Source organism: Alligator mississippiensis, chromosome 12 (assembly GCF_030867095.1).
Source record: "Alligator mississippiensis isolate rAllMis1 chromosome 12, rAllMis1, whole genome shotgun sequence".
Lineage (NCBI taxonomy): Eukaryota > Metazoa > Chordata > Crocodylia > Alligatoridae > Alligator > Alligator mississippiensis.
The window spans coordinates 43,963,629-43,980,530 of record NC_081835.1 but is presented as its reverse complement, the minus strand read 5'-3'; the positions used below and the strand labels follow the sequence as shown (position 1 = coordinate 43,980,530).

At 48.0% G+C, this 16,902-nt stretch overlaps 1 protein-coding gene across 5 annotated transcripts in view; it reads left to right on the top strand.

The window, feature by feature from the left end:
* Nucleotides 1-16,902, top strand: part of CACNA2D2 (calcium voltage-gated channel auxiliary subunit alpha2delta 2) — a 736,608-nt gene that overhangs the window by 661,539 nt on the left and 58,167 nt on the right. For all 5 annotated transcript variants that reach the window (XM_059716173.1, XM_059716174.1, XM_059716176.1 and 2 more), the window contains 2 exons: nucleotides 15,700-15,789; nucleotides 16,387-16,458. In XM_059716173.1, the coding sequence (XP_059572156.1) occupies nucleotides 15,700-15,789; nucleotides 16,387-16,458 (162 nt within the window). The remainder of the gene's footprint in view (nucleotides 1-15,699; nucleotides 15,790-16,386; nucleotides 16,459-16,902) is intronic.

Here is a 16,902-nt window from a genome sequence, read left to right as displayed (position 1 = left end):
TTGATTTTTGGGGAGCTGCAACCTGCTGTGAATCCATGCTGGGAATGAATGGAAGAACACTTTTAGGACACAGTATAGGCATTTCAAATAATCATGCCCTTCAGCCTCACCAGTGGCCTGGCTACTTTCCAACATTTTATCAATGACATGCTATGAGACCTACTGGACCAATTTGTAATTGCCTACCTGGATGACATACTGATTTTATTTTGTTGGAAGAACCTAGCCAACACAAAACAGAGACATCTGAACAGTACTAAAGGACTTCGCCAACTCAGCCTGTTTGTGGAAGTAGAGAAATGCACATTTGACCAAATGACAGTTCAGTTCCTTGGGTTTGTTCTATCTGCTGAAGGCCACCTGGAATGAAAAGAGCTCAAAAGATTTCTAGGTTTTGCAAACTTTTACTGAAGATTCATTGCAAACTTTGCCTACATTGTAAGTCCCCCTCTGCCTTACTGTGGAAAAACATACAGTTCTACTGGTCCAAGGAGGCCCAGCAGGCATTCAGACACCTGAAACAGGCCTTCACCTCTGCCTGTGTGCTCACCCATCCACACCCTGCCTGCCATTTGTAGTACAGATAGATACCTTTAGCACCTCCATAGATTAAGTGTTCTCCCAATGGCAGGGCTTAGAACAGACCCCTACACTCCTGTGCCTTCTTTTCTAGAAAATTTACCCCAGCAGCACAGAATTATGAGGTCCTGGGCTGAGAACTCCTGGTCATCCATGTTGCCTTTGGGGAATGGTGGCACTACCTTGAAGGAGTGAGACAACATACAGGTCCTCACAGACCACAAGAATTTAGAATTCTTCTGCAAGATGAAAGTTCTCAATCACTAGATGCTTTTCTTCTCCTGTTTTGACTTCCAAATAATGTACCAACCTTTATCCAGAAACAAAAAAACAGACATGCTACCCAAAAGACTGATTATGACCCAGACCTTGGGAAGGCGCCAGCTGAATTGAGCCCTTCTCTAAAGCCACACAATGTTATCGGCACTCCATGGTATGTAGACTTCCTGACCCTGCTTCAAAAGCTGCCACTTGAGAAGAAATCTCCCCCACTTCCCCAAGGCATAGGCCACTCTCTCTTGATAGTTCCACTAGCAAGGTAGGGAGTCATATTCACTTGGGATAGGTTCTAAGTGCCTCCAGGTCTGGCCAGACTGATAATACTCTGTGTAAGCCATGATTTGCTGTTAGCAAGCCACCCAGGAACAGATGAGACTTTTCAACTAGTTGCCCAATGCAATGGTGGCTATGGCTGCATGAGAAAGTCTGAGATTTTATCCACTCCTGCAGTCTTTGCATCAGCACTAAATGACCCACACAGAAATCCTGTTCCCCCTGATCCTGATCTGTCATTTCTCTAGATTTTATTGTAGAGATACCCAAATCCAATGGATATTCTACAATGCTGGTGGTGACAGATCAGTTAACCAAAATGACGCACTGTTCTAGTCGCACATTTGCCATCAGCTAAAGACACAGACCAATTATGGTTAGACAGTGCAGTTTGCCTTCATGGCTTCCTGGACCACATAACCTCTGACCACAAGCCCCAGTTCATTTCCTGATTCTGGCATGAGGCCCTGCATTTCCTGGGTGTCCAGGCCCAGTTCTTGTCTGCATACCACCCACAAACACATGGTCAAATGGAGAGAACAAACCAGGTCCTAGCAAGTACGTCTGGTGCTACCTCAGTGAACAACAAGACAACTGTGCTCCCCTGACAACACTCACCAAGTCTGCCTATAATAACACTATGCGCACCTCATCTGTGCAAACGCCATTCTTTGCCAATTATGGGTTCCCCCCCTGGCTACACCTCACCTTGTCCATTGCCTCCGATAACACTGCAGCTGCAGACTGGGTACAACATGTGCTGGAAGCTGGGAAAGGAAGCCTATAAACAACGTGCAGATCAACAGCAACAGCAGGCCCCTACCTACTCTATAGGACAAAGTATGGCTGTTAACAGAACACCTTCACACCCTGCAGCCCTTGCAGAAAGTGAATCACAGGTATATCGGCCCCTTCTGTCTCACCTGACAAATCAATCCAATTATCTTTGAATTGCAGTTTCCCTGAACACTGAAAATCCATCCAGTCTTGCACATGTCCCTGTTTAAGTCTTACACACAAAACATGTTTCCTCACAGATCCCATTGTCTTTCACCAGTAATGACTCATGGCCAGGAAGAGTATTTAGTCAAAGAGATCCTGGACTCAAGGTACAGATGAGGGGAACTACAGTACCTAGTAGACTGGGAAGGGTATAAACTAGAGGAATGTGTACAGGAGCCCATAGAGAACATCCATACCTAGTATGGAAATTCTACTAAGGAAAGGAGAGAGCAGCACTCCCTAGAAGGGCTTCTGAGCAAGAAGGGGCAGAGAAAGTAAGGTAATGTTAGGCTGTGGTCTTGAACCTGGGGCTTTAGACTACCCAATGAGGTAGCTCACCCTGGTCTGCCACTGCCACAGTCTTATTAAGCCTAACCTAGCAACCAAGGGGACTCCCAAGGCATAATCTAGGGCCTCTCCCAATAAATCTCCCAAGCTTGGTACAAAGGAGAACTTTATTGGTTACAAGGAGTAAGTTTGGAATAGGGTACAGGATAGAGCAATATCAGAGAAATCCCTTAGAGCAAGCAGTGGCATGGTAACCTTTGATTATGTATCTGTGTTACTGCAAGCTATATATCTAGTTAGATCTCAAGTAGCTTACAAGCATCATCCAGAGGCAGGTGGAGATTTCCTCTGGAGGCAAACAGTTCATTGACCATGAGTTTCAAGAGAGAGAGTGAGTTTCAGATGGTCCAGCTTCTCTGAGAGTTCTCATTATGGCTGCTGCCCTGCCTCCTGGGCAGTTTGTAACTTATATAGATCTTATGACCTGATTTACTTGATCTCATGAAGGCCAGCAACTGTTGGCTGCCAGCCAACCAATTTGAAATGCATCACTGGTTGCAGGGTAGATTGGCAGGGTCTCTAACCCCCTCCCAGTTATGATGATATTACTTAGAACAATAGGGAGTTTAAGCTCCCAGCCAGGTGTGTGAGGCCAGTCATGTAGGCAGAGGGAGCATGTTTCCCCCTCCCTCAGGAATGTATCCAGCTCAGGTAATAACTCAGAGTTACCTGAAGCCGATGGGGCCAGGGGTGTCTGCCCTGTGCAGTGACCATGGTAACCAAATTGCCAGATTGGTCACCTACCTAATAGCAGATTTTGGGGAGAGACAGAAATGGCATTCTGCCACAGGGGTCACTCTTTTCGGCAGTTGCCAGGAGAAGGAGCTCCTGCACAAGAGAGTGGCCCCATGCATCTGGCTGCCTGCTTTGCTACCTCCAAACGCAGTAAGACTCTAGGGGTTCACAAGGTGCCCAGAGATAAAAGGGGTTGGTATTCTAAGGGGGGGAAGTTGGCCATCTTAAAGGGGCAGAGCACTGCCTTTATCATTAATGTTATGTTGTAGCCCAGGGGCTTAGGTCTGTATTATTGTTTGCACCGGTGGACTGGGAAAAGAGTAATAGGGGAGGAGGAGACCTCATTGGGGGCACACAATTGTGAAGAGCCCCAGCACCACAGGGGCGTGAGCTGCAAGAGGATACAGAGAGCCCAGTGCCAGAGGGGCGCAAGCTGCAAGGGGATGGAGAGCCCAGCACCAGAGAGGTGCCAACTGCAAGGGGCCAGAGAGCCCAACACCAGAGGGGCACGAGCTGCAACGGCCAGGGGCCCAGTCATAGGCAACTGGTAGGGGGGCACAGAAGTGCACGTGCCCCCCCGATGGGGCCGGTGGCCCCCCTGACAGCTGACACTGATGCTGTTGGTAGGGCTGGTGCCCCCCCTGACAGGGCCGCCGCCATTGGCGGCTCCTGCAGGTGCCCCCCCAGGTTCAGGAGGCACCAGTCCCTCATGGGCCCAGTAATAAGAGGAGTTTGTGGGCTAGTGCCTCAAAGCCAGGCCCAACACAATGGGTCTAGGCTGGAAGGCTTAGCTATATCAAAGTGGCAGAGTCCGAGTAGGGCAAGGCCCCAACAGAGCATAAGAGCAATGTAACACCCGAGAGGCATGGTGCGTGGTAAAGGGATGGTTGGAGCCATGCAATTGGCCCATAAGGCCTGAGACGTGATATGAGGGTGCCCTCGGGGCAGAGCTTGCACGGTCACAGAGCTACCAAGGCCATCACAGCCACCCCTGGGGATCTCACGCCGTGACAGTGCCCATCCTGTCAGCAGGAAGTCTGAGTTTTCCTGCTTATTTTCTGATGGAGATGCTGGGATCTTTCTGCACCCCAGCAAACTTTTCTGCATGTGCTCATTACTTTCCCCTCCAGGATAATCTGGATATTGGCCCTATTAGTGTGGATACTACCCTCCTAACATGGCTCAGACATAAAAGGAAAGGGACTTTTGGGAACTAGAAGGTGCAGGAGTTTCTAGGCATGAGAAGTTTGGAAATGTGATGGGCATAATTTCTCAGGGAGAGGCTGTATGGGGCTTGGCAACTTAGAATACGCTTGGGAGCCTTGCCCTGATCTCCCACTGCTCTAACTGAACCAAGAAGATCAAGAGCATGGAAGTCTTCTCCAGTCAAGACAGATGGTAGAGGTTGGGATTATTCCCTGTAGAAAGGGTCCAAATGAGAGAGGAACTTGGTACAAGTGTTCCAGGCCTTCAAAAATCTTGTTTTGCATCAACTCCAGAGACTTGTTAGTTTGCAAAATAAAATCTCTGAAGATTCCACTGGCACTGAGCATGTTCTAGCCCAGAGGTGCTGTGCCTGAGGAACACTTTCTCTGCAATTACTCCTCCTAGCTTCTGTGGGCCACAGTACCTCTGAGCACCAGAACTGAGAAGTAGGGACTACATTTTTCTGTTTCTGCAACAAATGAAGCTCAGTTCCTACAGGCAACAGTGTCCTTCACTGCACAATTTACATCGTCCCCAGAGTCCAGTGGGGAAAAATAGTATGTGATTGTGTGATTAAGAACTGCAAGTTAATCTACATGCCCACCTGGAGGAAAGAAGCTAAGTTTTGAAGGCTTGACTGCAACCTCAGTGATCCTGTAACACAGGTTTTGAGCTGTAATCTACCAATAGTAGATGGTAGCCAGGGGCTTAGCAGAATTTGGAAAAGAATTGGACATTTATACGAATAATGAGGTTTAAAATTAATGACAATATTAACAGAGATATTGAGACTCAAAGGTGCTGCAAGGTGCCATGCAATGTGAGCACTGTTAAATGTGCAAACATGATTTATAAGATAAACCCAGCACCACCTGGGGTGACAAGGAATAATGGTAATAAGCTGATGTAGAATAGGTTTAGATTAGAAATCAGAAGGCAATATTTTACAGTTAGGGTGGCCAAAATCTGGAACCAACTTCCCAGGGAAGTAGTCCTCGCCCCTACCTTGGGCAAATTCAAGAGGAGGTTGGATGATCACCTGTCTGGGGTCTTGTGAACCCAGCATTCACTCCTGCCTGTGGCAGGGGGTCAGGCTAGATGATCTGTTCAGGTCCCTCCTGACCCTAGCTACTATGAAACTATGAAACTATTTCAAATAGGAATCCATGGTATTCAAAGCATTCTGACCTGCTGTGGTCTTTCTGAATTCTTTGCAGAATAGAAGAATTGGTCTATTATTTTTCTGTAGTAAAAATGAGTGAAAGCTAAGAATTGACACTTTCTAAGGGGTGCCTCAAGTCTACTGAAGGGTGCCTTAAGTCTAAAAAGGTTGAACACCTCTGTATTAGGGAGACTGGGTTGAGACATACAATGAGAATAGATTAATCCACAGCACCTACTGCAGGACTGCTGTGCCATCTTCTGTAGCATCTGCTGCTGTTAGCAGTAGGATGTTTCTAGATGGACATTGGCTCTGATCAAGTCTGGCAAGCCATGTGGTAACTCCGTGGATTTCCCTGGTGTAACTTGGTGTGCTCCCAATCTATATCAGGGCATGTAAGATCTGAACACTTGGTTTTACTTGTGCTGAGAATAGCCCAGCTTAGACAGACAGACATACTGCTTATAAAATCACCCCGCCAAGGGTCTGGATCCTGTATTTTCATGTGACACTGTGGATCTGTATGGAAGGTGATTGTACCTCCCTAGCTGGGTTAGTGCAGTCCCAACAGGGAGTACGTTGAGAGTAGATTGTTGTTTTCAACTTGACAGAACCCATTTTTGTTTCCTGTTTGGAGTAATTACCAGTTGGTTTTGATATTTGTCAAACTATCCACCCCCTTAGTTAATACAGCCTGCAACTGGGGACCAGCTCCAAGCAACTTATTATTAATAATAATCATCACTTATTTATTAACGACTAGAACTGCCTTCTCTCTCTCTCTCTCTCTCTTTCTCTCTCCTCTGCTGTCTAAAATTGATTCACCAGATCCAGAGCCCCACCAAGTGTTCAAACCAGGCTGATGAAACATTCATGTCCATAAACATCCTCTTGCCAGCCAGTTCCCTCTCTTTGGGGAATTTCCTTTCCAGCACTGCTTAAGTTTAGCTTGTGTTTAGCTTTGGTGAGTATGTTTAAACCAGAGCAGGAGGGAGAGCAGATGTTTATTCCTGTAAGTGTAAATGAAAACCAGGACACCTCTGGGACAGGGTCTGATCCTGAACTTACTTAGTGCCAGTGTAAATCAGGGGGGACTGCACTTTAAAGCCATGGGATAAAACCACTAGAGTATATAATATATAGGTGCCTGGCTAGGGTAGAGCCTATTTGAGCATGTGTAGATGAAAATTCAAACACTGAGCCCCATCTCTCCACTGTCTTCTGTACTCCTTGCTGTGCTTGCACATTTTTATGGTATATGGTATGCTGTCTCCATGCATGTGTTTGAGTATGTGTCTATGTGTTCAGTGGACCATCTGTGCCCTGCGTGTGCATGTGTGGATAGCATGTGAGTTGTACAAAACAAGTCACTTCCGTGAAAGTGCAATGGCCAGACCACATCCCAAGCACAGACATTCTCCAGTGGACAGAGAACACATTCATGGCCTGGCTGTGACAGCCTAGCTACATGTTGAGTAGGTCAGGCAGCTACTTACCAAAGAAGTGTCTCTCCTGTGAGTTGACCTTGGACAGGCAAAACCATGGGAGATCTCACAGATACATTATGGACTGCCTCAAGGCTCACTCAAGGCCTGCACCACTGAATTCCATTATTGCAAGCAGCTTGTGTGGGGCAGGGCAACCTGGCACCAAGTAACCTACCCAAATGTTGCCCTTTCTGAGAGCCACTGCATCTAGTGTGCTGAGCTGAAGCACTAGCTGAAAAAAGGTTCACATTCAGGGCCTCCTGAATCTTCCAAGGGAGTGTGCTGCTGTCTCAGAACAGGCAGACTCACCCAGCAGCCATCACTCCCCTCCCCCAACCCACTACTGCTTTGTTTAAAGATAAAAAGACCTCTGGAAAGAAACACCCAGCATGTGGAACTGTGGGACACTGGAGCTAATTACACATACAGCAGGAGCCTGCGCTAATGAAGGCTTCATCCAGTAGGGAGCAGCTGCTGCATCTCACCAGGAGCTCTGTGTGGGGACTGGTGATAGACAGGGCACCCCTGCAATGGCTGCCATAAGCAGGAAGAGGATGATTCCAAGGGGTTGCTAGAAGACCATCTTGTTGAGCTCCCACTGTGCTATGCAGTGTTGTCCAAGGAGCTGTGTCTGACAGACCAGATGGGTCCCAGTGCACAGGACCACAGGCAAAAACTGGGCCCTCGTGTACCTTGTTTTGCAAGTTGCACACAACTGCCTCTAGAGCTCCAGAACATGCAGAGCCAGGCATCTACTTCAGCAGCTTCAGGGAGTCTGCCCTCTGCCAGCTAGTACAAAAATGGCTTATGCCATTATGGCCCTGCCTCCTCTCCACCCAGTTTGGGTGCTAACCTTAGTGAATCCTCCCAGGGACCACATTTGTGGCTGAGCCCTGCAGTTCATTAGAAGGAATCTCTCTGCCAAAAGCATAACAGTCATGGGCTGTTCACTGGGCAGCAGCAAGGGCTGGGCCAGCTGCAGTGATTGGGCTGGATGCCATTCATGCATCCCCTTGAACTGGGCTCGTAGGGCTGGTGCCACAGGAACTAGTGCACACTGCGCGTTACACTACTGCTCCCTGCTCCTTTGCCAGCCTCTTGCAGTCCAACATGTGGGAACTGTCCCAGCAACACAGCAAGTCACACAGTCATTTTCAAAACTCTGAGCCAAATCCTCAGTTGGTGTAAATCGGCATAGCCCCATTGATCTCTGGGCTTAATGGCAAAAGCGCAAGTGATTAAAAATGTTTCTCGGTTTGTTGCCAGCTCTTTATCAGGTGATTACACAAGAACCTCTCTTCCCATTTAAAATCCAGGGCATGTCTAGCCATAACAGTGCTGGAGAGAAAGCTTGAACACCAGAAGGCAAATTAAAAGAACTTCAGCAGCAATGCAACAAGGGGGGAAATCAGGCAGCTATAATATACTTGCTTCGCAGAGTCCTAGTTCCATCTTCATCCATTCATTATCAGCATGGAGCAAATCTGCCTCTGAGTAGCACAGTGCATCAGCAGCAGCAATTGCATCCCCTTTGATTAAAGTGAAAAACAAGATCAAAGGCACAATAACACAAAGCCAGCCACAGACGTGACCCTGAGCTTCCTCAACATTCCAGTCTCCGAAAAGGGACCAGGGAGCCTGTCACTTTTCTTCTGAAAAGTCAAGCAGTCAAACGCCATCTGCATAATGGATCTGAGAGAAGAGCTTCTAAGGGGATAATGTTGCCATTTGTATCCTGGGTTCCTGGAGTCTGGTACAGGGTAAAATACATTGCTGAAAATGAGAGTAGTAAAGTGAGGCAGCTGTGTTACAGTGACAGATGTTACATTACTGAGCTCATTGGCATCTGCTACTAACCCTGTTCAAAAGGCTAAATGTTCTACATGTTCACCTGGACACACTCCAATCTATTATTTGCCTGATAAAACCAAAGGTCTCATCCTGCAGTCCTTGTTCAGGCACACTGCTGAATTGCTATGTTTTATCTAAGCTACTGAGAGCCTGGTGCCATTATTTTGGCTGTTCTCCAGCTTGCTCTACTGTTCTAACCTTGCTCATTAGGTCAGCACATCGCATCATATAATGTGAACATAACATGCACCCACTCCCTGTGGTGCTGTGTCCCCTTTGGTGGTTGACAAGACCACTACAGTCTGCCTCAGGAAGTGGGACTTTTAGCTTAGGCCATAGTGGTACCTGCCCTTTAGCCAAGTGGTTCCAAGGTTTGTATCTCATTGCTGATCTGCCAGCTCAGACCCATACCTAAAGACCTGTGTCACTCTTGTCCATCCAGATCCCTTCTTAGCTTGTCACAAAGCAGAGACTCCTCCAAAATCACTCTGACATGTTTTGCCAGTATTTCATTTGCTTGGGTCCATCTCCAGGGCAGGCCACCCCTAATGAGGAAGATCCCGGGATCTTGGTCAGTGGTGGTGCTGGATAAGGGGAGGAAATGATACATCTCAGGGAGTGTCTGCACCACCTCCGTGCCATGCATAGGGATACTACTGTGTCTCTAGTAATATCTGCTACTAACTCACCCTCAGTCTGCATGTGACAGCCCCCAAAAATAAAATAATGTGACTGACACAGAGCAGCTCTGAGCACATATCCAGAGATGCTCCTGGCTTTCCTGTCTTGACCATGTTTATTGCTACAAGCTGAAGGCCACTGTAAAGCAGCTACAATCCCTTGTTTCCAGTAGTTGTTGCATTTAGACCAAGTGCAGGTTTCACAGTAGTGCTTCTAGACACAGCTCATTTGGTATAGCAAAGCCTACCCAGACTTGTCACCTACCATGCAGTTTGTTGGAGAAGTCCAGTCATGTTCATTTTGCAGGTTTTCTTCCAAACCCAGTTAAACGTTGTCAGTGAAACAGAAGACTCAGAAGGGTTACCCTGGGAGAGGTGGCTCCTCTTCCCTTCACTTGTTCTGTTGCCCGGAGCTACTAGCAGCCATCATGGCATCAGTAAAATGTTGGCCATAGACAAACACTGAGTGTGGCACAAAGCTTCCCAGGGCTGGCAGTTTTGTCCCATGGCCACGACAGGAGGGACCCATAAATCCCCTGAGGCAGCATCACTGTTCATGGGGTTGACCCATATCCCTCAGCCTGGCATGGAGAAAATGAGGGAGTCCCACACATGGATGGATCTGTAGTGAGGAAAGCATAAGTGGCAGGCTCAACTGTGTGACTCCAGGGCATCACTTTGATCAGGGGCATGTAGCCATGTGGTGTCACACCCTGACATTTCCTCCAAGGACAAAGATGAAGCCTTTTGATGCCAAGTCTTTGCATGATGATAAACCTAAAGTGGTGGCAGATCAGGGCATGGAGAGAGCAAGGGTGCAGCCCTCTGGATACTTCCTGCCCCTGTTGCCTGGGCCTCTCCATTTTGTTTGGACTAATCCCCCAGAGACTCTCAGAATATTCTGCCTCAAGTGGCTTTTTTCCAGTCGGACTGAAATGTTGGAGGAAGAATAACTATGTCTTGGAAAACCCCCCTTAACACGGCATGCCCAGAGCAGAGGGTGAACTACCCTACCCCTGCTGAGGCTCAATGCCATGCAAAGAGCAGTCCTTTGTTGGCAGCACTTTGAAGTGCTAAAATTTTCCGCATGCTTTGTATCCTTTCACTACTAGTAACAGGGCACATCTACACAAGACGCTGACTATGCAGCAGCTTAATAATACTGCACAGTAGTGCATCACTGCACAGACAGTGCTAATACACTACGGCAGTATTATTAGGCTACTATTTAGTAGCTTCATGTTCACTGGTGTTACTGTGCAGTAGCTCCAGTTACTGCACATTTATTTAGTACAGTATTTGCTAATACAAGTACTAAATAAATGCATAGTAACAACTGTGCAGTAGTGTCTCGTGTAGACATGCCCACAGTGTTTTTGCTTTCCTCTTCATTGTCCTTTAATCCCCCTTCCTCATTCCTTCTCTATTCCTTTGAAGAGATCAGCTCTGCCCTTCTGATCTTCTGTTTCCACTTCCACTTTGTATTGTCTAGGTGCCTTCCGGGCATGAATGGATTCACGCTTGCAGCCACCCTAGAACAAAAAATTGTCTTGTACCCAGTGGCTGTGTCTACACGAGACGCTGACTGGAGTAGCTTATTACTACTGCTGACATAGGCAATGCATAGGGGGGTCACTGGGGGGACATATGCCCCCCCTGACAGGGCTGCTGCCACTGCCAACAGCAGTGCCTGTGGGAGCTCACCAGCTCTGGCCCCGCTGCCAACACCAATGGCAGTGCCTGCAGGAGCTCACCAGCTCCGCTCCCGCCACTGCTGGCAGTGCCTGCGGGACCTCGCCAGCTCCACCGCCAATGCTGGCACCTGTAGGTGTCCCCCCAGAGTCAGGAGGCTCTAGTTGCCCATGACTGCTCAGTAGCATCATGTGGGATGAAGTGCGATGCGATGCTACTGTGCAGTAGTAATGAGCTACTGTGCAGTCAGCATCACCAAAAACCTGTTCGGTGACACTACTACGCAGTAACTCCAGTTACTGCACGGTTATTTAGTACTTGTGTATGCAAGTACTAAATGACTTCACAGTAACAACTATGCAGTCAGGGTCTTGTGTAGATGTGGCCACTATGTCCATGAGGAAACAGAGATGATGTGGGCCCCCTGAGGTCATGCAGGCCTAGCTATGGCAGTGTTGGCTACAAATGTCCAACTCGGGATCCTTAAAATTCTAGTTTATTAGGCGGATTGAAACACTGTAATCATAAACCTTGGGGCTGGTCCCCACACACACACACACACATGCACACACGCACAGTAGCAGGCTACAGAGTCAGGTATACCTATCCTACAAGCGCTGGAGTCTGTCGTTGAGGCTTCTTTCAGTGTGGTGTTATCTTCCAGAAGGGGGTCGCCGGCTGGTCCTTCTGGCTAGACAGGTCTGGTCGAGTTGGAGATCAAGAGGGCGCCACTGAGGGTCACTTTTCACTGCCTTTTATCTGTCCTTGGCAGACTTTGGTGACTCCCCAGTTTTGTGGTTTGCCCAATCCAGGGGTCATTGACCCTCATGGGACTTCCCCCCCCCTCGGTGGCTACTGGACAGCATCTGTCAGCCCCAGGGGTCGTCCGCATGTACGTGCAGGTTTAGGAGTCCGTTGATGAATTTAGAATAGGGCTCTGGGAGTGGTTGATCTGGAGATATTCAGCCCAAAAGTTGGTCTCTGGTGTTGATTAAGTCAGGCCAGGGCTTCTAGCCCTTGATCAGTGAGGTATAGAGATTTCCTGGTTGTTACATTGTCTTCTATTGAGTTCTTCCGTTGGTTGATCTGCAGCTTCCAGGTGTTAATTGCTGCCTGCTTCCATGTTACACATTCAATCATGTTACACATTCAATCACTGATTCACTGGCTCTTTCAGGGGCCAGCCTGATACTGTGAAGGGCAGTTTGATTCCTGCCTTTGTTAACAATGTTACAATGAATAACTTACTAAAACACATTTAGTTGAAAGTTGAAAGGTGAGGAGTATAAAATATAAGCTACAAATGCCATGGCACACAAATAGATAAAAATACCAAACTACAAGGGGAGATACAAAATGCACACATACAAATTTTAAAATACAATTCCTTATCTTAAAGTGAAAGAGAGAGGAAGGAAGAAAAGGTAGAAAAAGAGAAACATATCCAAAGAGGGGAGAGCAAATGCAGGCAAGAGGAAAAGGGGGCTTTCTGCTACATTAGAGGAAAAGGGGGCTTTCTGCTACAGCAGAGTTTAGAATAAACCCCAGGTCCTTTCCCAAAGCTGTTGTTTGTAACTTAGGTCAGTGTGCTTACATGGAGTCGATGAGGACAAGGGGAGTCATTTGATTTTGAAATTAAATTGTGAAGGTCAATTTAAATACAGCCATCAGGGTTCCCAACCAGCTGTGCCCCCATGTGGCTCTCCTGCCAGTTGGCATGACAGATGTGTCCTCAACTGGTCTACCTGGCATGTGCTTCAACTGGTTAGAAAGGAAAATTGGCATTGGGGCTAGGATGTCCATGGGAATTCCTGGTCCACCAGACATTTCTTGTTTGGCCTTAGTCAACTCAGTCTCTCTGACCCATCTCCTTAAAAATACTTAGGTACCTTGTTGGTTAGGTGTCTAAATATCTTTAAGGATCCGGGGCTTAGCTTCTTGGAAATAAAATTAGGTAATAGCAATTGGAGTGGTGTGAGGAAGAATGTGAAGTGCTGAGACACTGCTGTAGTGGGGCTATTGTAGGTATTTCAGCTATAGAGGCCCTGTGTACACTAGCCCTCCCCCAGGGTTGGGCCCAGTGGGAAGAAGGCTAGTATAGAGGCAGTCTGGACTCCATCTTCTGGGTTTGATGCTCTTCTCATATCTAATCTCTTTCTCACTGGAGCTCTCTCTTCTACTTCCTGGTTTCTCTCTCTCTCCCCCATACTAAGTCATCTAAAAATAATTTGTTTCTCTCTCCCTGGTGCTTCAGGGCTGAGGCTTTTATCTGCTGCTCTCTCCATGGCAATCTGTGAGGAGGGTTAATTGACTCAGGAAGAGGCAGTGTTTCCTTCATGCCAACACTGAGGGCTGATTGGCACACACTGTCCCTTAATGCTGTTACAAAAGACAACAGGTGACCAAACTTGCCTGAGAATGCTGAGCCACAGTCATCATTGGGTCCCCAGCTCCCTCCCTGTCACCTAAGGAGAATGAAGCAGTGTGGGTGCAGGAGTAGAGAGTATCAGGTTCCGTATCTTACTCCCAGCGAACACTTCAGTTCCCTCCCCCTCCTGGTACTCTTCAACATGCTAGAATCTTTCTCAAGCTAAATGCTGTGTGTGACACAAAGGTGCCTAGCTGGGAAACCAGAGGACCAGAGGCCTGCTTCCATGCTTAGATCTAGGTTTTCCAAAGAAGGTGAGTGCTTTGGGAGGCCTGACGTGAGATGCTTCAAGAAGGTCTGGTTATCCAAGAGTGCTGAGCGCTCACCCTCTGGAGTCCCAGCACCCTCCCGGTGTTTTGTGTGGGGCTGCAAACCTCCCTGGTACTAACCTGCCCTTGACCTGGCATGTACATCAGCAGTGAATGTTCTGATGATATTGCTAAGACTGTTGCAAACAGTTTGTGTCTTACCAGGAGGGAGAGGGGCACTGGATGGGATGCACAGCTCACTCAGTGGGGGCAGAAGGAAAATCTTCCAGTGATGACGGAGCTTTGAGTGCCCATACAGAGGCACTGCCTGGGCATTAGGGAGGGTTAATAGGTGCCTTGTAACTTGGCATTGCTTTGCTTTTTGAGATCTGTATCAGAAAGTTACTTCATTTATATCATGGGTAGGCAGCCTTTGCCCCTTTGAAATACTGTCCCTGTGCACATATGCGTGCATGTGTGTGTGTGCATAATGTTATAGGCAGAGCTTCCAGTGAAAGACTAGTCCATGGGATCAGGTTCAGGCTGGAGACCTGGATTCAAGCCTTGCTGTGCCACAGGCTCCATGGGTAACCTTAGGCAAGGCACTTGGTCTCTCTGTGCCTCAGTTCCCCTCCCATAAAATGGAGATAATAGCATTGCTCCAAATACTTGAAGAGTGTGAGATTTCCAGATACTACTGTAACAGAGCCACAGAATCACCTTACTTAGACAGTGGAGGTTGCCTGACTCCCCCTTTTCACTCACACAGTAGCTGACATTTTTCAGAGTCTGTCCCTGCACAATAGAGTTTGTAGGTTGTCTTGGCATCTTGCCATGCAGAGGTCCCAAGCACCTGGGCCCTATCTCTGACTCTGCCCTTGACTTTCTGTGACACCTTGAGCAAGCCCCTCCTTCTCTGCACTTCAGTTTTCCCATCTGTGAAGTGGCGTGGGAGGAGAAGGCTGTCACAGACATCACATTTGTCAAATTTCATGAGTGAATGTCGCCCTGGATGAGAGGGCCTAGCCCTAGGGCATGGTGTGCTATACCGCTACTTCCTCTTGAAAGATTTGTGTGGCTGGGCTGCCTCAGTAGGGCTCCCCAGGATCACTGGCTGCTGTTTGCTCAGTGCAGCTCTCAATCTATGAGGGTCCAAACATGGGATGTAGCACAAGAGCCATTTGTTGGGAAAGGGAATGTGCACTAGGATTCAGGAGAAACTGCTGTCCCTACTGCCCCAGGTTCCTGACTCTCCTTTACTGCTGTCAGCCATTTTCAACAAGAAGAGCAAAGGGTCGCGGAGGGAACACTGGGAGCAAATGTGAACGAGGGCTGCCAGGACAAAGGGCAGCTGCAAGCATGTCAGGCAGCAGTGGTCTCTGACTGGAGCAGAGCCCATAGCCTGAGACAAATGATGAGTGGTGGCATGACTAAGAAACTTAGAGCACAAAGCCCCACATCTCTCTCCACTCCTGTCCAGAGCAGGTGCGGTGGTGGTGCAGGATCACTGCAGTAGGTTAGGTGTTCTTTGCTGAGCCTGGGCCCCAGGCTTTTCCCCTGAATGAGAAAATGCTATGCAGATGGGGTTGTAAAACACAGGAGCCTCCTCTCCCAGGGAGCGCTGACCCCATGTGAGGGTGCCTGTTCCTTCCCCAAGCTGTGCGCCCAGCTATCTGGCAGTTGTGAATTCCTTCATCTCATAGTTGGTCTCTCCTTATTTGTCCTGCAGGAGTATCTGGATGTGCTGGGGAGACCCATGGTCCTGGCAGGAAACAAGGCCAAGCAGGTTCAATGGACCAATGTTTATCAGGATGCTCTGGTAAGGAGAACTGAGCTAAGCACTATCCCAAGATGCCTGTCTCTCCCACAGTGCCCCTGCTGGTGAAACTTGCTTGCAGAGCAATACTGCTTGCTTTGTAATTACTTAATGTACATTCAATTTAATTTTCAGTAAGGAGGAAAGTAGTGAGTTTAATAATCCTTTCAACAACCACAGTCAGGAAGATGGACTATCCCTTTGGGAGGGTTGTGGGAGCCTGTGTACCTGCTGTCAGGCCTTAACGTCCCCATAACCCATCCAGGCAGGCTGCAGAAATGTCAAAGAAGTTGATGGCCACTGGGTTGGTATTGGGAAGAGATTACCCCTGAGATCCAGCCTCAAAGCTCCAGGGTGAGATGTGGCTAGGGAAGTCATCCTGAGCTAAGCTACAGTGGTAGGGCTGAAGCTGCCCAGTAGGCCCTAAGACCTCAATATTGTGACTCTCCAACCCCATTCTGCTGGCCCCAGCCCCATTACAATATAAACATCCAGCTTAGTCCAGGAATACAAATGAGAAGGGCAGTAGAGTGTCTGAGAGAGATCAGCATGTCTGAGAGCTTGAAGCTCTAATTTTCTTTTGTTCTGGTCTCTGTCCAGGGGCTGGGTTTGGTGGTGACTGGCACCCTGCCAGTGTTCAACCTTACGGAGGACAGCAGCAGCAACAGAAAGGTACAAAACATCATCATCTTCCATCCCATTTCAAGGGCCTGATTCTACACTACCTTACACCTTTGTAAATCAGGAGGAACTCCACTGAGGCCATTACACTCCTGATAGGAGCAGAGAGCCCCAGGCTCAGTGTGTACAACACAACTTTAGATTGCATATCCCAGTTTGAAAACCACTGTTCTAGATTACTTCTCCAGTAGCTTTGTCACCTGTCAAGACTAGATGTTGTGTGCTACATGCACTGGAATGTGAATAAGAGCTTGTTCCCTTGTGTTTGCTCTGCTCCTCTATGGTAGAAGTGTGGCCTTGAGATTAGGGGGCTTGGTTGGCCTGTTGCTTATAAGAACTGGATTTACATCCTGGCTTTGCTTTGTGGAGTAGATCACTTCCCCTCTCTTGTGCCTCAGCTTACCCTCTGCAGAATGGGGTCATTGCTTTACTTTC